This window comes from Choloepus didactylus, chromosome 4, assembly GCF_015220235.1.
Source record: "Choloepus didactylus isolate mChoDid1 chromosome 4, mChoDid1.pri, whole genome shotgun sequence".
Classification (NCBI taxonomy): domain Eukaryota; kingdom Metazoa; phylum Chordata; class Mammalia; order Pilosa; family Megalonychidae; genus Choloepus; species Choloepus didactylus.
In genome coordinates, this window is record NC_051310.1 from 32079403 (window position 1) to 32100832 (window position 21430).

Here is a 21430-nt window from a genome sequence, read left to right on the forward strand (position 1 = left end):
AGAGCTGTCTTATAAAATGATGAGAGAAAAATTCACAAAGCACTCTTACAAACTTGTATAGAACAAACTAAATACATGTAAGGGATATGGAATAAAAGAAGGGATCTGGGAGGTTTGTGGTTCACCAAAGGCTAAGGACATGAGGTTGCTGAAAAGTTGAGGAAATCCTGTAAGGAGCATTGTTAGTAGGGATTAAATAGGAATATAAACATTTTCTTCCCAAATGAGCAGCTTTTCATTCTTAGATTATCCTATGAACTGATACCATCAGTTTTTCCAAGTCATATCTTAAAACAATGAAAAAGAAAATTCTTGCTCGTGTTGTTTTTTGTTGTTTTAATTGGCCTGTTTTATTTCCCTGGATAAGAGAATTTGAATTTTGAGTTGTGAGTAAATGTACAGTGTAGAAGCAAGGAATGAAGTGTAAAGGTATACAATTAATGACATTTTTTGGTCTGAAATTTTTAAACTGTAAAAATTAAAGTAGACAATTTAAGCCCTTAAAATCAATAGTGGCTTTGAGTATTGATAACCAAACATCTGTAAACTTGTGATTAGATGGAAACCAGAATGTCTGTAGAAAGCATTTTAAGACCTCAGTTTCTAGTAAAATAAGTGATCATAGTTACTGTGGTTTCATTGCAATTAAGATTGCATACGTGCAGAAAACAGCAGGGAAATTAATCTAAATGCCAAAGATCAACTATGTAATCCAGTCGTTGACATTTTTATTAAAATTCTAGCAGGATGAAATTACTAAAATTACTAAACTTGGTTATGTAAAAGAACTGATTCTAGCTGATTGAAATGATTTATGAGATGTACTGAACTTGCATCCAGGCCCTACCACCCTAAACTAGAACAGCGGTTGTAGTACATAGTGATTTCCTATCTCAACATGCAGTGTAAGGTGAATGCATGTGTTAAAGATTTCCATGTCAAGAATGAGTCTCTTGGCTGTGCTTTTGAGTTAACAGGAAGGCCTGATTGTAAAACACTATGTCCTCTAATAATCATTATTATGCATTATCAGGGAATGTATGTTCACAAAATGAGAACCTTTTGTATTCATTTCCTTTGCTTCTGAGATTGGTTGTATTTAAATGGAAATGTTCAACTTGTCTGTAAAGTTTTCAGTTAGTGATGTTATATTTCAAAATAGGTCAAAACTGCAGAGAAATGAAAATCGAGATATCAGTGAAGTAATTGCCCTTGGTGTGCCCAATCCTCGGACCTCCAATGAAGTTCAGTATGACCAAAGGCTCTTCAACCAATCCAAGGTACAAGTAGTTTAGAAACAGCATGACTTGTGTGTTGATATGAATACCCATCCTCAGATGAAAGAAAATTAACAGTTAGATCAGCCTAAGGTCTGCTGGAATGGTGACAGAAAAAAAAAATTTGAAGTTACGTGTTGTAACTTAAAGAGACAAGTAAGATGAAACAGCTCTGTGACTTACAGTTGATTGGTTGTTTTGAGACTCTCAAAGAAAACGGAAGAAATTAGTTGATCAAATTTGATTCTGGTATGTCAATCTTTATTATTTCTGAAATAGAGCCACATCCTATAAAAATACTTCCTGGGCTATTTTTTATGATCTTTGTTTTTTTGTTTGTTTTTTGTTTTTTAATGCTATAGAAACAAGTTGAAATCTTTAAAAATAGAAACTGGACTGGACTGGTTGTCAGGCAATCTGATTTCTAGTACTGGTTATCATTTGCTAGGACACATTAGCCCTAAAAGTAGTACCTTTGTATTTCAGTTTACCCAACATTGATTACTCAATATGCATAACTCACAGTGAGATCAAAGTTAGGTGCTGCCCTTGCCCTCAAGGAACAGTCTACTGGAAATATACATACATACATACATACATACATACATATGACACTAGGAAGCCTATGGTAAGAGTATAGGAGCATAAAGTACTACTTGAATATAGAAAAATGTTAATTATGACTTGGAGCTTCTAGGAAAATTTGAAGGTAGCATTTGAGCAAGCCATTCCAGGTAATACTTTATTGGGTGTTTCTGTGTCCCAGGCATTGTTTTAAGTCTTTTAATTAAATTATTTCATACAGTCCTTCCTTACAAAAACCCTATGAAGTCATATTATCATTGTCTCCATTTTAAAAGGTGAGGAAATTGAGATACAGGTTATGTCTCTTAGCTAGTGATACAACTAGGGCTGTCTTGATTCCATAGCTTGTGTTCTTAACCATTATGCAACTGCAGCTTTCTAGGTAGAGAAAACAGCTTGCACAAAGGAGAGATGAATGTTCCATCTAAGTAAATGTTTTCAAGACAACCCAATCTTAAGCTGAAATCATTTGAAGTTGAGACAAAAACTTTTTCTAAAATGGCCCATCCTTATATTAAGAAATCATCCAAATATATGAAACAAGTTATTTCTTGTTAAGATTTTCATTGAGAACCTTATTATTTCATGCTGTATTAGTGATGTTTGCAGGCAATTAAGGGATATAACGTTACCTGTTACTCTAAATGACAATCAGAAAAGTTTTATAGTTCATTTTCTTGCCTTCGTGTCTATACAAATTGCATTTGTCAAGTATCTGCTTATAGTAGTACCTCCCAGTTTTATAATGACTGTTTGGCTTAAGTAGTCAAACTTGTTAACAAGAATATCTTGTTTAATCTAAGCCTCTGGGTAAGGACTGAAAGATGACACCAACAAGCTTTTGGGCTTTGTGATAGTTATTTTATGAAGACCTTTTAAATTTATAGTTTCAGGTTGTTGAAAATGTGTGCTAGAAATGAGCACATTTACTCTTGACATGAACTGTAATCAAACTCAACTTTTAATAAATCAATACATATATCTTTATTTAATGTTTTTTTCCACAGGGTATGGACAGTGGTTTTGCAGGTGGAGAAGATGAAATTTACAATGTTTATGATCATGCCTGGAGAGGTGGCAAAGATATGGCCCAGAGTATTTATAGGCCCAGTAAAAATCTGGACAAGGACATGTATGGTGATGACCTAGAAGCCAGAATAAAGACCAACAGGTACCAAGGCAGACAGCTCAACTTCATTGTTTATGTCAGTGAAAACAAGGTAGTTCATTGTCTTTTCTTTTTGCCCCTAGGTTTGTTCCCGATAAGGAGTTTTCTGGGTCAGACCGTAGACAGAGAGGCCGAGAAGGACCAGTTCAGTTTGAGGAGGATCCTTTTGGTTTGGACAAGTTTTTGGAAGAAGCCAAACAGCATGGTGGCTCTAAAAGACCCTCAGATAGCAGCCGTCCCAAGGAACATGAGCATGAAGGCAAGAAGAGGAGGAAGGAATAGATGTGCATCTCTTTGAAGTGAATGAACTATTATCCATAGCCCTAATGATGCAAGTCATTTAGGAAAATACTTTGTAAATGGTCAGGATAAAAACCAAATCTGGGAGCCTGATCCCAGTGCTCACTTTTTATTAGGTCAAAGGGGGGATGGAAAATTCTACTTTGAACTATTTAGCTTTTTTAAGAGTGGGTTATGTTTATGCTTCTCCCACCTTTTGGCATTTATAGAACATACTGCCCAGCACATGAAATTAAGACCACTTCTTTTGGTGTGATACTAGTAGTTTGGGGTTAATATTTTGTAGAACAACAACTGATTATTATGAATAAAGATACCCCAACCACAGTGTGTAGGAGGATGTTCACATATTGGGATTATCCTGCCTAATGAATGTTTACCTCTGTTGTGCTCTGTTTTAATTTGGAGTGGGGAAAGTAAGCTCTTACTTGGTGAAACTATTTGTTTCAAATAAAAACATTTAGACAATTTTCATTTATGTTTAACTCATTTAATAGGCAGTAATATTCTCAAAAATTGTTCTCTTCATCAGATGTTTGATCCCCTTGCAAAAGTTTGGGTCTATGAGCTTGAACATGAAGCTGAAAAAAATTAAATAAGCACTGTAAGGAAAATAAGCATTGTAATGTCTGCAAAAACATTAAAACTGGAATTGCCACTTTAACATCATCTTTCTATTAGGGAGTCAGCACCTGTAACTCAAGGGGATGTTTTTTGTTCCTTGTTCTTTTTATTATTATTATTATTCTTTATTAGAGAAGTTGTGGGCTTACAGAATAATCATCCATAAAATACAGGATTCCCATATACCACCCCATTGGTGCACTGGTGTGGAACATTTGCTGCAATTAATTACAGCACATTTTTGTAACTGTACTGTTCATCAAAGTCCATAGTTTAACTTAGGATTCACTATGTGTAGTGTAGTTCCATGGATAATTTTTAAATTTTTATTGTTACCATATATATAATCTAACATTTCCCCCTTTTAATCATATTCAGCTATCTACTTCAGTGCTGTTAACTGCATTCACAATGTTGTATTACCCACCACCATCTATTACCAAAGCATTTCCATCTTTCCAAATAGGAACCCTATACATTTTAAGCCTTAACTTCTCATACTCTATCCACCGGTCCCCTTGTAAACGTATATTCTAGATTCTGACTGAGTTTGCTTATTCTAATTGTTTCAAATCAGTGAGATCATACAGTATTTGTCCCTTTCTAGTCTGGCTTGTTTCACTCAGCATAGTGTCTCTGAGTTTCATCCATGTTGTCACATGTATCAGGACTTCATTCCTTTTTACGGCTGAATAATATTCCATTGTGTGGATATACCACATTTTATTTATCCATTTATCAGTTGATGGACATTTGGTTTGCTTCCCTGTTTTGGCAATTCTGAATACTGCTATGAATATCAGTGTGCAAATACCTGTTTGAAAACCTGCTTTCAATTCTTTTGGGTATAGACCTGATGGTGGGATTGGCAGGTCATATGGCAGCTCTATAGTTAACTTTCTAAGGACCTGCCAAACTGTCTTCCACAGAGGCTGCACCATTTTGCATTGCCACCAGCACTGAATGCATGTTCCTATTTCTCTGCGTTCTCTCCAACACTAAATTTCCTTTTTTTAAAAAAATAGCATTCTAATGAGTTTTTGAAATGGTATCTCATTGTGGTTTTGATTTGCATTTCCCTAATAGCTAAAGATGTTGAGTATCTTTTCATGTGCTTTCTGGCCATTTGTATATCTTCTTTGGCGAGATGGCTGTTCAAATCTTATTCCCATGTTTAAACTGGTTTGTCTTTTTTTTTAAGTTGAACGGATTTCTTTATCAATACCTATGTACACACACTAGATAACTAATCCTTTATTGGAATGTGATTTCCAAATATTTTCTCCATTGTGTAGGTTATCTTTTCACTTTCATGATAAAATCCTTTGAAGAACACAAGTTTTTAATTATGAGGCAGTCCCATTTATTTATTTTTTCGTTTGTTGCTTATGCTTTGGGGGTAAAGTCTTAAGAAACCACTGCTTCACAGAAGGTTCTGCAGATGCTTCCCTACATTTTCTTCTAGGAGTTCGATAAATCTAGCTCTTATATTTGGGTCTTTGATCCATTTTGAGTTGACTTGTATATGGTGTGAGGTAGGGGTCCTCCTTTTTTTCTTTGGCAAATGGAGAGCCAGTTTTCCCAGCATCTTTTGTTGAAGAGACCGTTCTTTCCCAATTGAGTTCATCTTTGCCACCTTGTCAAAAATTAGTTGGCCACAAATGTGAGGGTTAATTTCTAAGCTCTCAATATTCCATTGGTCTACATGTCTGTGCTTATGCTAGTACTATGCTGTTTTAATTACTATGGCTTTGTAATAAGATTTAAAATCAGGAAGTCTGAGTCTTCCATCTTCATTCTTTTTTAAGATGGCTTTAGCTATTCAGATCCCCTTACCCTTCCATAAAAATTTTGATTGACTTTTCCATTTCTGCAAAGAAGATTGTTGGAATTATGATTGGAATTGCACTGCATCTATAAATTGCTTTGGGTAATACTGACATCTTAATGATATTTAGTCTTCCAATCCATGGGCACAGAATAGCCTTCCGTTTATTTAGGTCATCCTTAATTTCTTTTACCAATGTTTTGTAGTGCTCTGTATACATCCGTGGTTAGATTTATTCCTAGATATTTGATTGTTTTAGTTGCTATTGTGAATGGAATTTTTTTCTTGATTTCTTATTCTCATTGGTCATTGCTTGTGTACAGAAATACTATTCATTTGCAGGTGTTGAATTTCTATCCTGCCACTTTGCTGACTTCATTTATTAGCTCAAGGACCTTTGTTAGGGGAGTATTTTTTTCAGGACTTTCTGTAGATAGATCATATCATCTGCAAATAGGGAAAGTTTTACTTCTTCCTTTCCCCATTGGATACTTTTTATTTTTCTTGCCTAACTGTTCTGGCAAGAACTTACAGTACAATATTGAATAACAGTGGTGACTGTGGGCATCCTTGTCTTATTCCTGCTCTTAGAGGAAGAGCATCATTGAGTAGGATGCTAGCTGTGGGCTTTTTTTTTTAATGCAATTTTATTGAGATATATTCACACACCCTATAATCCATCCACAATATACAATCAATGACTCACAGTATTATCACATATTTGATACTGTGGGCTTTTTCATATATGCCCTGTATTACGTTTAGGAAGTTTCCTTCTATTCCAATGTTCTAAGTGTTTTTAACTAAGTGTTTTTTCTGTGTTGAGACAATCATGTAGTCTTCTCTCCCTTCGTTCTGTTAATGTGTATTACTTGAACTAATTTTCTTATGTTGAACCAACCATGCATACAAGGGATAAATCCCACTTGATCATGGTGATGGTTAGGTTCATGTGTCAGCTTGACCAGGTGATGGTGCCCACTTGTCTGGTCAAGCAAGCAATGGCCTATCTGTTACTGCAAGGACATTTCATGGACTTAAATCATCAGTACATTGATTGCATCTGTGGCTAGTTACATGTGTAGTTGGCCAAGGGGAGTGTCTTCTGCAGTAAGAGATGTTTGATCTAATGATTTGAAGGCTTTTAAGGGGGAGGTTAGCTTCAGCGTTCAGAACAGAGAACTTTAGTCTGTCTCCACCGGCCAGCCTCTCCTGGGGAGTTCATCCAAGACCTACATCAGAGTGTCACCTTGCAGCCTGCCCTACCAAATGTGGACCCATGTATCCCCACAGTTGCATTAGATACTTTTATAAAATCTCATACTGTTTATAGACATATCCTATTGGTTCTGTTTCCCTAGAGAACCCTAACTAGTACAATCATGGTGTATGATTCTTTTAATATGCTGTTGGATTTGGTTTATTAGGATTTTGTTGAGGGATTTCGTATCTCTATTCATAAGAGATATCAGTCTGTAGTTTTCTATTCTTGCGGTGTCTTTATCTGGTTTGGTATGGTATGTCAGTTTGGATATAGTATGTCCCCCAAAAAGGCATGTTCTTTTATTCAATTTTGTGGGGGCAGACTGATTAGTCTGTTGATTAGGGTGGAACCTCTGACTGAATTATTTCCATGGAGGTGTGGCCCTGCCCATTCAGGGTAGGTCTTGATTAGTTCACTGGAATATTTAAGAGAGAAACTAAGAGATGACATGGACCCAGATACTTGCTGATGCTTGGGGATGTAGACAGAAGGAGGTTGGAAATGCTAAGCTAAGAAATGAAGTCCAGAGTTTGCCCCGGAGAAGCTGAGAGAGGAGCCCCAGGCACTTAGAAATGCCCTGGGAGAAAGAAGGACACACAGGAACTGAGAGAGAGAAGCTAAGACAAAAGCCCAGAGACATTTTGGAGAAAGCCATTTTGAAACACAACCCAGGAGCAAAGGACCAATAGAAGCCAGCCACGTGCCTTCCCAGCTGACAGAGGTGTTCCAGACACCATTGGCTGTTTTTCAATGAAGGTATCCTCTTGTTGATACCTTAGTTTGGACACTTTTTTGACCTTAGAACTGTAAATGTATAACATAATAAATCCCCTTTATAAAAGCCAATCCACTTCTGGTATTTTACATTATGACAGCATTACAAACCAGAACAGATTTTGGTACCAAAGAAGTGGAGTGTTGCTGAGTTTGCAAATACCAAACATGTTGGAACGCTTTTTAAATGGTGAGGGGAAGATTCTGGAAGAACTGTGAGGAGCTTGGTAGAAAAAGCCTAGGATTCTTTGAAGAGAGTGTTGGTAGAAATATGGACTCAAAAGACGCTTCCAATGAGGCCTTAGACAGAATTGATGAATGTGCCATTGCCAAATGGAAGAAAGGCGATCCTTGTTTTAAAGTGGCAGAGAATTGGGCCAGATTGAGTCCTGGTGTAGAATGGAAGGCAGAATTTGAAAGCAATGAGCTGTGATACCTAACTAAAGAGATATTCAAACCAAGTATCAAAAATGCAGCCTGGCGTCTCCTTTGCAGCTTACAGTAAAATGCAAAAGGAAAGAGATATGCTGAGAACTGAACTCATGGGTTCAAAGAAACCAAAAACAGATGGTCTGAAAAACTCTGGGCTTCCTACAGCCCCATGTGAGGATTTAATGAAAACTGGAACCAGCTAGCCATTTCAGTACAAGCCAGGATTGGAGATGGAGTTATCCAGAAAGGATGTGTGGGAAGTCCTATTGTCTGACAGTTTTGACCCCTGTATGCCGCGTGCCAAGCCAACGAATTTTTTGTGAGCTATGTATAAATGGAACCACTTCCAGTCTAGACTGAACAGGACAGAAAATGGAGAGACTGAAGGAAAAATTCCTTCAGAGAAGGCAAAACCATGGAATCCAAGGTCTGAAGCCAAGAAATCTCAGGCAAGGAGAGAACAGCAACCCATGCACATGGAAAGGGTGAGTTTGCCCTAGAGGCAGAAGGCCTGCTGCTATGCTTAGGAAGAGTGCTGCCACCCCAGGCCTAGTGTTTGCTTTCTTGTGCTTATCATATTGAGTGCCTTCTCCTTTCTATCAATGTATTTTCCATCTGTTTTCCTTGTGGTAACCAAAAGATTGAAATTTAACCACCTAAGTATATAACAATTATATTTAGTTAGTTACCAACTTAACTTCAATAGCATGCACATATATTTTTCCAATAATCCTGCCCCATTTTTTTTGTAATTGTTACTACTTATATCTTTGTACATTATGTCTAAAAACCTAGATTTATTAATACGTTTTTGCATTTGCATGTTAGCACCTGTTCCAGCTTGCTAACGCTGCCATTAAACAAAACACCAGAAATGGATTGGCTTTTATAAAGGGGATTTATTTGGTTACACAGTTACAGTCTGAAGGCCATAAACTATCCATGATAAGGGGGTAACTTCACTGAAGGATGGCCAGTGGCGTCCAGAAAACCTCTGTTAGCTGTGAAGGCACGTGGCTGGCATCTGCTCCAGAGTTCTGGTTTCAAAATGGCTTTCTGCCAGGACATTCCTCTCTAGGCTGGAGCTCCTCGAAAATATCACTCTTAGTTGCTCTTGGGGCATCTGTCCTCTCTTAGCTTCTTCAGAGCAAAAGTCTGTTTTCAAAGCCGTTTCCAAAATGTCTCTGTAATCTGCAGCTCTTCTCAGCCCCTGTGTGTTCTTCAAAGTGTCCCTCTTGACTGTAGCAAGCTCACTCCTTCTGTCTAAGCTTATATAGTGCTCTAGTAAACTAACCAAGGCCCATGCTGAATGGGCAGGGCCACACCTCCATGGAAATAATCTAATCAGAGTTATCACCTACAGTTGGGTGAGTTCCATCTACATGGAAACAGTGAATCAAAGAATTACAATCTTATCAACATTATGTCTGCCCACACAAGATTGCATCAAAGATAATGGCATTTTGGGGGACATAATACATTAAAACCAGCATAGCACCTGTAGGAATTAAGAAGTGAAGTTATATACTAAACAATTCAATACCATAATATTGGCATTTGTAATTACCTGAATAGTTACCATTACTGCAGGCCTTTATTTCTTTATGCTGCTTTGAACTACTAATTAGTGTCCTTTTGTTTCAGTATGAAGAACTCCCTTTAGTATTGCTTGTAGGGTAGGTCTTGTGGTGATGTACTCTCTCAGCTTTTATGTATCTGAGAATGTCTTAATCTCCCCCTCATTTCTGAAGGAGAATCTCGCCAGATATAAAATTCTTGGCTGGCAGTTGTTTTCCTTCAGCACTTTAAAGTATTTCAAACCACTGTCTTCTTGCCTCCATGGTTTCTGATAAGAAATCAGCATGCAATCTTACTGGGATTCCCTTAAATATGTAACACATTACTTTTCTCTTACAGTTTTCAGAACTTTCTCCTTGTCTTTTGCATTTGTTATTGTAATCAATATATGACAGGCTGTATTTTTCTTCATGTTTCTGCTGTCTGGTGCTCTCTGAGCTTCTTGAATGTACATATTCATGCCTTTTGCTAAGTTTGGGAAGTTCTCTGCCATCATTTGACTGTGTCTTCTGCCCCTTTTTCTTCTTTCTTCCCCTTGGAGGAAGAATATATTGGTGTGCTTGGTATTGTCCCAAGCTGTCTTAGGCTATTTTTACTTTTAATCTTTCTTTTTTCTTTCTGCTCCTCAGCCTGACTCATTTCAAGTGTCTTGTCTTCAAGTTCACTGATTCTTTCTTGTGCCGGCTCCATTCAGCTCTTGAAAGCTCCTGGGCATTTTTCATTTAGCTATTATAGTCTTCAACTCCAATAGTTCTGTTTGGTTCTGTTCCGGTTTGCTAATGCTGCCGTTATGCAAAATATCAGAAACGGATTGGCTTTTATAAAGGGGGTTTATTTGGTTACAAAGTTAGAATTCCGCAGCCATAAAAGTATCCATGCTTTGGTTTGCATCAAAACATGAATACATGCACCTAATGAAGGCCAATGGTGTCTGGAAAACCTCTGTTAGCCTGGAAGACACGTGGCTGGCGTCTGATTTTTCCCAGCTTGCATTTCAAAATGGCTTTCTCCCAGGAAGTTTCTCTCTACGCGTCTGGGGGTATTCTCAGTTTCTCCCAGGCAAACTCTGGAGTAGCAAGTCTACTTTCAATGGCCTTCTTCAAAATGTCTTTCTTCGCTGCTCTGAGCTCCTTCTATTTGTGAGCTCTTTTATAGGACTCCAGGGATTAAATCAAGACCCACGCTGAATGGGTGGGGCCACAGCTCCATGGAAGTAATCTAATCAAAGGTATTACCCATAGTTGGGTGGAACACGTCTCTATGGAGACAAACTAATCCAGAGATTCCAGCCTAATCAACACTAATACATCAGCCCCCATAAAATTGCATTAAAGAACATGGCATTTTGGGGGACATCCAAACTAGCATGGGTTCCTTTTTAAGATTTCTATCTCTACTCGCACTCTTATATTGTCCATTCATTGTTTTCCTGATTTCCTTTAGTCTTTTCTCTGTACTTTCCTTCATCTAGTTGAACATTTTTAAGATGAGTTTTTGAAAGGCTTTGTTCGGTAAGTCCACATTCTTGTCTTCTTTGTTGGTGTTTTCTGCATTTTTTATCCTCTTCCTTTGGATGGGCCATCATTTCCCATTTCTCTGTCTTGTACTCTTTTATTACACACTGTACATTTTAATACTTTAAAATGTTAACCCTGGGATTTACTCCCTGGAATGTCTGTTCCCTGGTTTTATAACTAGCTGGTGGTAAGACAGATTTTCTTGAGCTTCCGCCCTCCTATCAAGGTCTGCCAAGGGCAAATATACTGTGCAGGGTTTTCCCTGTCTTACTGTGCCTACGTCTTGTCCTGGGTTTGTACTTGTTAGTTGTTTTGGAGTTCTGAGCTTTCCTGGCCTGCCCAGCTAATGCAGCCCTTCAGCCAACTTTCCCCCACAGCCCTGAGTCTTTACATCTTCACCACCTCCACCCTTATCCAGGAGGGATGAAACAATGGCTGCCACTGCCTTTGTCCAGAATGGACTGAAACAATAGCTGCCCTGAGAGCCAGGATCCAGCTATCCAAATCTGCTAATTAAATCTGTGATCACAAATCAGTTGTTCACACCCGTTTTGGGAGAAGAGGGTTTTTACATCACTTGCTGTCACCAACAGGTAGCCAGGGACTGCATCCCATGGTGACCTGCCTCAAAAGCTGCCGTGGGGAGAGAATTACCAAACACTGTTCTTCTGTCCTCTGGAGTTCCAAAATAGTTGTTTCAGACTATTTAATAGTTGTTTGGTGGAAGGACTAAGCTCCTGACCCCTCCATCTTCCCCAAAAGTCCTCCTTGTTCTTCTTAAGACTCCCTGAACTTCAGTTAGAAATTATAAATCATTGTGGTCCAACGTCACATAGTAAGTGAAAAGGCCAGGATTTCAAACCCAGTGTGCCTGACTTAAAAATGCACTGCTCTTTCCACTGTTCCATATTACATATACCTTGCTGACCATTAAAGGATCTTCTTCCTATACTTCCCTCCCCAAACCTTTTAGAACTGGACACTATATTACCACCAGTCTTTAACAATCATTATTAAGGCAGTTTCTTTACAAATCTCCCATACTTCTGACCTATTTAATTGGTAAACAGAAATCTCATAATATAGAAAAAGATTCACCTTCACTCCATCAACAATATGATTTTCCTGTTGTAGTGCATTCTGAAGTTGTTCTTCTGAAGAAAACACAATCCATCCCATCCCTCTGTGAAAGCCAGTCTCTTTGTCCTAAAATTTCAAAATATGGAAAAAGATTAATTCTGAACTTAAGAAATGATTTCCATCAATTCCAAATCAAACTACCAATTTTGCCATCTGCCAAAACAGGTTTACAGGCATCTTAATAAATGTTAAATCTTGCTCTAGGACATGTTCACCTTCCTTCTTATCCAAGGTTTATTGCCTATGTTAAACTTAACATTCTCCCTGTTTTTTTGCTGTTATTGGCAAAGTAAAATTTGGGTGATGAGTTTTCTGTGTAGTTCTAGATGGAAATCACAATAACAGCAATAACTAGGGAAATTTTGATCATAAAATGTATTCTTTCTTGTTCTAACTTCCTCACTTCTAGAACTAAAAAATTAAGCCTTAAAACCTAGTGTCATTTCTGGTAATTGCAGAGGCCAAACACCATCATCACCAGCACCACCATTATCAACACATGTTCCTAATGAAAAATAGGAAAGATACATAAAATGCTACTCTTACTTCCCTAATTCCAGACTTCTGGTTAATTTAAATGATTGTGCTATGTCTCCTTGTACAAAAAGCAGAGTCCTTATCATTCAACCTATACGTAAGCACATGAGGAAAGGAGGTTCTAGTGTACTTGGACACACGCACTGCCTACATCCCCACTATGTAAAGGACAGACACCAAGATGTCTATTCATTTTATGTGTGTCCTTAGATATCCTGATGGTTTATGTTATGCTTTGCAAAAAAAAAAAAAAAAAAAAATGAATTCTTAGAAATTGCCCCTACCTGGCAAAACTAACTATGGATATTAGCCTAGAATGCAGACTCCTTCCAAAAGTTATGTAAAAGAAAAAGTTTCTGATGATGTTCTAGTGATTCATGAACTCCTTACCTCTAATAGATTGACAGTTTCTAAGGCACTCTCTTCTACCTCCATGTGAGTGTTTCCACATAGAAAGGCATTTAAAAGTTTATTTTTGTGTTAAAACTTAGGTACTATATGTATCTAAGATAGGAATTTGGATTTTTAACCTGAGTAGAGGGAATTTTGTTAACTGGAAATTTTTCCCCATTATTTTTATTTAGTTTTATCAAGAATCAAAACATTTTTTGTTTGTTTGTTTCGATCTAAGAGCTATTAACTCCAGATCCTGAAGTATTTTAGCTATTCTTTTAGAAGAACAAAGGTAATCAAGAATCTGTTGTTTTTCTTTTTTAAGAAACATTTTTTTAAATGCTCTTTAAAAAATTACAAATCCATACTCTGTGGTTTTTTTAAAACTTTTAGACAGTTTTTGTGTCCATAATAGATGTGTCTCATTCTTTAAACTACATAGAATTCCACTATTATCAGTAAATTAATATCTATTTAAACAATCCCAATGATTTAGAAACATTTAGTTTCTTTCCAATTATAGACATTATTAAACAATGCTGATGAAACATTCTTGACCACAAAATTCCTAGAAATGGAATTGCTAGATCAAAGCAAAGGCAAAGTCTTAGTTTTGACAGATTTTACCAAAATACCCTTCAAAACTGAAGGTACTAGTTAAAACTTCTCAACAATTTGAGTACCAGTTTCCCTATACCTTCACCAGCACTAGCTATGAGTAGCTTGTTACCTCTTTGGAAGTCAAGTAACATATTAAATGATGAGTTTGGAATTTATGTTACTTAGGTTATTTTTACCACAGACTTCTCAGTGCCCTGAGGAAAAGGGCAGTTTCAGTGAAGCAGTGAAGCACACATAAACTGTGTTCTCACATCATACCCCAAAAAGCCCTGTATTCTAGAAATCCCACAAAAAAAATAGAGTCCAGAATAAAGTAGAACAAATTTATAGATTAATTTCTAGACCCTCACGAGAAAGCAAAGCAAATGTAATTAATATAAAAATCCTGTTTTGTTATATATACCAAAAAAATAAAATCACCATCTCTTAAAATGGCACTCAACTTAATGAAGACAAAGCTCAGAAGAGATATTCTCTGCCAGTTAGTTTCATGATAAAATTATCCTCTGTAAGTACTGATACATGCTACAACATAGACAAACCTTGAAAACATTATGCTAAGTGAAATTAGCCATACACAAAGAGACAAATATTTTATGAGTCAACTTATAAGAAATATCTAGAATAAGCAAACTCATAGAGACAGAAAGTAGATTAGAGGTTACCAGAGACCAGGGTGAGGGGGAATGGGGAGTTATTGCTTAATGGGTTCAGTTCCTGATTGGGGTGATGAAAAATTTTGGTAATAGATGGTGGTAATAGTAGCTCAACATTGTGAATGTATTTAACACCATGAAATTGTACACTTAAAAATGGCTCAACTGGGAAACTTGTGTTTTATATATGTTACCACAACAACAAAAATTATCCTCCACTGAGCTCAAGTCCTTATTAGAATGGCCCCACTGATCTCTGACTCTCCCAGCCATGTTGTTCCCTGCATCATCCCTATTCCCTGAGTGTAGGTGGGATCTGTGTCTTGCGTCTAACCAACAGAATATGGAAAAGGTGATGGGATATCACTCCTTTACTATCTTTGAATAAATAAGCTGCCATGTTGTGAGATAGCCTACCGAAGAAAGGCCCCCAGCAGACAGCAAGAAAGCAGGGACCTCAACACTACAGCGGCAAAATGAATCTGCCAACAAGACAGGGAGGGAAGCTGGAAGTCAATCCTTCCTCAGTGGTGCCTCTGATGAGACCACAGCCTCAGCTGACACCTGAACTGCAACCATGTAAGACCCTGAGCCAGAGGGCACATCGTAGCTGGACTCCTGACTTACAGAAACTGTGAGATAGTACATGTGTGTTACTTTGAACTAAGTTTGTGGTAATTTGTTATGAAGCAATGAAAAATTAACACAAATACCTATGACAAAGATTTTTATTTTTTAATCAGCACCACCTATTTTATCAATAAGGACTTTAAATAGCTCTACTCCATTTGAAATTCATAATTTGATATGTTGTGATAAAAAAATCAAGAATCAGGGAATAAATTTTTTTTTAAAAATAGGTAATACTCACAAAAGGTACAGTACACTTTTGTACATGGCCAAACTGTGCAAAGTGTGCTCTCAGCTCACCTGTGTGGGAGGAGAAAACATTAAACATAGTTAACACATTTTGTATTCTCCATTCTAGATTGTAGATAGAAACTACAAAGGATTCCTAGAGTCCCTAAACTTAGCAACAGGAGCTACTCTCCAGTTCCTGAAGCTATGGCACTGACTACAAAGCTGTAATGCCCCACACCTGGGAAGATAGTAGGGTGGGGATATGGACAGTTTAGCTACTGAATTGACTGCAGTCTCCAGCCCCAGCAAATATTGAGTGTTTTCATGCTACCAGGTACTGTGTGTGGATTATAATCCCTAACTGAGATCGAAGTCTAGAAGGAAGACACATAACCAATTACCACGCAATGTGTTGTCAGCCATATTACAGATTTCCAAACAAAACCCCAGTTTACTGGCCTTTCATAACTTAAAGTTATGAAAGTTTTGCAAACTCTTTTTAAGGGTTTTAAGCCAGTAGGTTAAATAGTCGGTACACTAAAATTTGTTGAGTTGTCCCTACCTACCCTTCCTGCCTTATCTCCCACTAGTGGCCTACTGTTGCTCCCTAGTATACCAAATTAATTGTGTATTTCTGCTATATATCCCCATCTTTGCATATGTTGTTCTCACCCCTTAATAAATCAGTATTCCTCATCACTTCCTGCCTAAATTTTAACTACTCTTCAAGACCCAAACCAAATACATCCACCAAGTATTATATCACTGGGCTCCCACCGCAATACAGGATGATGTACTAGACCTGTGAGGTCTCTAAGATGAATGGTGTATAACCTTAAAAGATCAAAATACTACATGATTTCTTTCTCTTCCAAACATCTACAGTGCTTATACTTTTGCTGATTTACATTTTATATTGCCTGCTTACTTCCCCTAGTTCATCTAAACTTCATTAGGATTCAGGTTCAACAGCTGCCTATAACTACACTGTAAGCTCCCCAAGAGGAGAGACCATTACATCCACAGTGCCTGATACACAGGAGGACCTCAATGTTTGCTGAATGAATAAATAAATGTCAAGTAATCCTTCAACAATCCACAGAGACTAAATTCCTGAAGGGTTCTAGACAAAACAGTGTTAAGTAAACATGTTTTAAACCAGTTTCTAGAAAACATTCACTTCCAAAACAAACCAGCTCTGGAAGGTAACCAACCCCTTTCCCAAATCATGTACAATTGTTAAGGAAAAAACAACTACAAGCACCAAAAACAATGCCTACCGCATAACTGAAACTCTTTAAATATTTGCTGAATGAACTAATGCACTGAGAGACACCTCCTAAGCTGTACGTTTTGCAAACTCTTTTTAAGGGTTTTAAGCCAGCTCTTTTTGGTCTGGAAACTTGTCTTCTTTTTTTCTTTCCAAATGATCCTTCAGCCTTTCTACAGTTTCATCAGGGCCTAAGGGAAACGTTTTACTGGGCTTGCTCTTTTCTGACCACACACTGAGAGGGTGGGACCCAAACCATTCTATTCCCATTCTATTCCTTACACCTGGAGCCACAAAAACTAAGAAAGGAAAGTAGTCACTGTTGTATTTTTTTTGTTTACGGAGGCTGATCTGATGAATGAGCCCGCAAGAAAGTGACCACGGATTTTAAAAATTTGGTAAGCAAATATAAAAACCTTATCTCAAAACCGCAGCTGACAAACATCAATGTTGCTGAGCGATTTTCAGTACTGATTACTTCCAACTCTCTTCTTCAGCCTCCACCTCTCCCATGAATTTTAATTTTAGTAAACTTGGAAATAACTCATTTTTGAGTACTTATTCTGTATCTAGCAAAATCTAAGCAGTTTACACATACTCATTTAATTCTCTCAACAATCCTATGAGGTAGGTATATACGATTATTTCCATTTTACAGATGATGAAACTAAGGCACAGGGGTGAGCCCTAGTTACACACCCAGGAAATGGCCAAATTAGGATTCTAACCCAAACAGTATAGCTTCAGAGTGCAGCTTCAAGAGTCCACATCTCAACCACAATGATATACAAACCACCTGCGTGGCCGAGACCTCACAGGCTTCTCAAAACTCAGCACATCCAAACTTTACTCACCTTCTTTCAAACTGCTCCTCCTATATTCTAATCACGCGATCCACCCACGCTAATACCCGTAAGTCATTTCTCCCTTATCCTCATTCCATACACTTCTTCCGTTTAAATCATCATGAAGGGCTGTCAATTTTGTTTTGTTAACGGTAAGTGGATCTGACTCTCTCCTTTTCATCACTTTTATCGCTGAAACTGACCTAAATTAATGAAACTTCCTTTTAACTCGTCTCCAATCTTGCAACCTTGAATCCATCCTCTGCACTGCAATCGAAATAGTCCCTTATAAATCGTACGTCTGAAAGTAATAAACTTTACCACCAAATCTCCGTGAAAGGCAAAAGACCGTAAATTAATGCCCCGAAAGCCCAGAGACGGTTAACTGCAAACAAAATTCCTTTCTGCTCACTGGCTTGCTCAGGAGCAAACTCAGTCTCCTAATCCAGCGACCACGTTGACTCAGGAGCTCCGCAGAGTAGAGCTTTTGAGGACCTCGTGGACCTAAAAATTCCCCCTCTCCTACATCCCCAACACTCACTCGAAGCCGCGGTCCAGGGAATTTTTCTGACAAAAGCAATGGGCCGGCCAATTTTCGTACGCAACGCCGTAGCACTCCTAACTGCGGAGGCCGCCATCTTTTAACTGAAGGACCTCTGGGACCCGGGACTGCGGCCCCGGAAGAATTTATAAGGTTCGGAGATTGGCGATCTACTTCCGGGGCCAAAAGTGCCCCGGCGGCGAGATGGGGAAAATGGCGGCGGCCCTAGGCTCTGTGGCGACGCTGGGAGCAGAACCCGGGGAGGACGCCTTTAGGAAACTTTTTCGCTTCTACCGGCAAAGCCGCCCCGGGACCGCTGACCTGGGAGGGGTCATCGACTTCTCGGCAGCCCACGCAGCTCGCGGCACGGCTCCCGGTGCCCACAAGGTACGGGTTGAGAGTGGCGCGTGCTTCTCGATCGCCCTCCCCTTGCCCCGCCTCTCGGAGGGTGTCTAAGTCTTTGCCCTTTTTCGCCTCCACACCGATTTTTTGTTGAGCGATCCCCGCCCCCCTTGGGCGCGGAGTTTGTCCGTGAAGCGTCACACTTTTGTTATGAAGGGCTGACTGTGCCCCTATTTCCACGCAGCCATTCCCAGCGGTGACCTCCGTTAAGAACGCCTGGGAGTTAGTTTTTATTCCTTCCGTTAACTGTCTATTTACATTTCTCCTTCGATTTGTGCAAAATCCCTAGAACGTCTTCGTACACGTGAGGGTAGCACTCTGCAGCTTACGAATACCAACCACCCGAGTAATCACAGAACTGAGAGAGTGATCCAAAGTTGTCAGTCAAGCAATTGCTAACTATATGTAGTTAGTCCCTGTCTTCTCTGGACCTTATAGAAAGAAAAGTCATTGAAGGATTCTGAGATTATCCCTCCAAGTTGCAAGTAAATAACAAACACCTGAGTTCCTATTTCTACCTTTCCCCATGGAAATTAGGAAAAGAGAAGGTACTATCGGGAGGGAAGGGGCAAGGGGAACCACAACTGTAATGCTATGTTTATTTTCTTTGCAATCCCTTTAAAACTGATGATGCCTAATTTGCCCTTGGTGTTATTCACGGATGTCTGAATGAGGCATTTTTTTCCAGGGTTAGTAATAGCTCTTAATAAAATTGGAATGCTATAGTAACCCCATATTTGTCCAGAACTCAGCTTCTCAGCACCTTCATTTGTTAGCAGAAATGGTCTTAAAATTGTCAGGATAACATACAGAAAATCTGCAACCCAAGGGTAATATATTTGACTCATGTGAGAGCCCCTGTAATCCTCCTTCAGTACCTTTTACCCTTATATGAAGGAACTATTAGCATACTTTCAGAATGTGAGCCTCCTGAGAGTGAGACATTAGGTGTCTAGCACAGTACCTAAAACATAGTAAGCACTCAATAAATACAATGTGTTGAGTACAAGAAAACTTGGATGTTCATTTCCCCAGCTTGAAGGGTGTTAAACAGAGCAAACTAAAGAGGAAGAAAGTTGCTACAGCAAGACATCCTAGAAGATCAATAGAGAAAGTAATGGTTAACAACCTGGCAAGGGAGAAAGCAGAAAAACTTTTAAAAAGCTTGGTAGTGATTGTATGGTATGTGAATAAATCTTAATTAAAAAAAAAAAAAAAGCTCAGTAGTTTGGTTCTGTTTTGTGTAAGATGGAATAGGTCCACAAATTTGCTTCAGCTCTGAGGATGTGCTGAATTATAGTGCAGTATTAAATGTAGAAATCATTACAATATATTTAAAAGAAAAACATTGTATCAGTCCTTAGGTAAGCTGGTCAAGACTCTCAGAGGGTTCCAGAAAGCCATTTTATTATAGAGACTAGCACATACACCAGATACTTGTTGGTATTTTGTCTAAAAATCCCCACACTTAGAGAAGTTAATAGCATATAAAATCTAATCTCTTTGGAAAACTTGAATATTTGGTATGTTCTAAAGCAAGCCAGATCCTAAGTTTATTATTCATGGAAGAATAAAGCTTTTTTTTCCTTAATATTCTTACTGTAATGACTGCATGTTGAGTCTCTTAGCCAGTTTAATGAGCCATCCATAAGATGCTGTTAAGTGTAAAGAAAACCATCAGCCCCTGAAACAGCATCTAAGCAGTTGGCAAAGGCAGAGTTCAATTTGAAGTTTCATCTAAAAGAGAGCAAATATTGTACTTTTAGCAGAACAGGGTTCCCAACATTCATTTTATTGGAAGCTTTTTACCTGTCTGGTTAGAGCATTCTGTTTTATTCCCTCACCCTTCCCCAGCCTGGTGTTCCTCACAGCTCAATTGAGTAAACAGCATTGTGGCTCTGGGTATTCCAGTATACCAGACACCTTTCATGAGTCATAGTCCTTTAAGAAATCACAAAGGTATAGTACCATAAGGAAAGGTATTCTTGAATGCCAAAATCCACCTATTTAATGGTAGAGCAAAAGTTTTCTCCTTACCACTTAATTTTATATGGTTCCCTGATATTTCTTTCATATATAGATGAGGAAAATGAGACTCTTGAGAAATAAGTAACTCATCTCATGTCCTGGATCTGGGAAGTGGTGGAGCTAAAATTGCGTTCCTGGAGTTGTGACTCCTAGCTTTCCCCATACCAAATATGTTTTTGGAGGTTAGAGTCCAGGGTTGATTTATAAAATAGCTTTAACCCTCTGACTTCTGTTTCCTCCCTGACAGGTGCTCAGATCTCAGCTAAGTGTGTCCTCAGTCAGTGAGCATGATGCTCATAGAGCAGGACTTCAACCAGTCAGCAAGTGGCAAGCCTATGGACTCGAAGGCTATCCTGGTGAGTGCAGCTGACCTCAGAAAAGGCAAAAATCACTCAAGCATCATTTGTATAGTTTCAGAAAAGGAACTATGAGCAAAGAAAAAACAAAACACACTCTCAAACCCATCCTAAAATTCTGCCTTGTCTAAGGTTTCCATTTATTCAACATTGAATTGTCATTCCCAAAGGATAGAATAGGTGTCAGCAATGCCCGCCTTATAAGGCAAAAAGTGGCACATCAGGTACAAATCAAGAATAGGACATTTACGCTGGGCTCCCTGCCACAATTCTGAACACCTACTCTGGTATAAGAACCATTTTTAATGACAGAATAATTCATAATTGCCACTCCAGACAAAAAAATCCATGCATTCTCAAATGGCGTAACAACTTAAAATTTGTTGCTATCATCCAGGCTGAACATTTGAAAAAAAAGAATCATAGTTAATGA

General features: G+C 38.4%; 3 protein-coding genes across 5 annotated transcripts in view; 2 read left to right on the top strand and 1 right to left on the bottom strand.

Moving 5' to 3' along the window:
• SNW1 (SNW domain containing 1) overlaps window positions 1–3804 on the top strand; it is a 28982-nt gene extending 25178 nt beyond the window's left edge. Inside the window, exons 12-14 of the mRNA XM_037832181.1 lie at window positions 1163–1280; window positions 2870–3033; window positions 3114–3804. Coding sequence (XP_037688109.1) covers window positions 1163–1280; window positions 2870–3033; window positions 3114–3312 — 481 coding nt within the window. The 3' untranslated portion in view covers window positions 3313–3804. The remainder of the gene's footprint in view (window positions 1–1162; window positions 1281–2869; window positions 3034–3113) is intronic.
• LOC119531198 (SRA stem-loop interacting RNA binding protein) lies at window positions 3805–18361 on the bottom strand. The gene is made up of 4 exons (XM_037832186.1): window positions 18212–18361; window positions 15566–15624; window positions 12446–12553; window positions 3805–3911 (listed from the first exon to the last, which is right to left on the bottom strand). Exons 1-4 carry the CDS (start codon window positions 18306–18308, stop codon window positions 3840–3842), a joined length of 336 nt encoding a protein of 111 aa, XP_037688114.1. The 5' UTR covers window positions 18309–18361; the 3' UTR covers window positions 3805–3839.
• A 44-nt stretch (window positions 18362–18405) lies between these two features.
• ALKBH1 (alkB homolog 1, histone H2A dioxygenase) overlaps window positions 18406–21430 on the top strand; it is a 63682-nt gene continuing 60657 nt past the window's right edge. For all 3 annotated transcript variants that reach the window (XM_037832183.1, XM_037832184.1, XM_037832182.1), the window contains exons 1-2: window positions 18406–18598; window positions 20889–20997. In XM_037832183.1, coding sequence (XP_037688111.1) covers window positions 18416–18598; window positions 20889–20997 — 292 coding nt within the window. In that variant the 5' untranslated portion in view covers window positions 18406–18415. The remainder of the gene's footprint in view (window positions 18599–20888; window positions 20998–21430) is intronic.

What these genes read in the sequence shown, in the direction of transcription:
- LOC119531198 (XM_037832186.1), bottom strand. Translation starts at nt 18,308, where the DNA reads ATGGCGGCCTCCGCAGTTAGGAGTGCTACGGCGTTGCGTACGAAAATT. An exon ending in AAAAGTGTACTGTACCTTTT is followed by an intron (nt 12,554 to 15,565) that starts GTGAGTATTACC and finishes TTGAAATTTTAG; the next exon opens with GACAAAGAGACTGGCTTTCA. An exon ending in ATATTGTTGATGGAGTGAAG is followed by an intron (nt 3,912 to 12,445) that starts GTGAATCTTTTT and finishes AATTTTTTTCAG; the next exon opens with CTTCATGTTCAAGCTCATAG.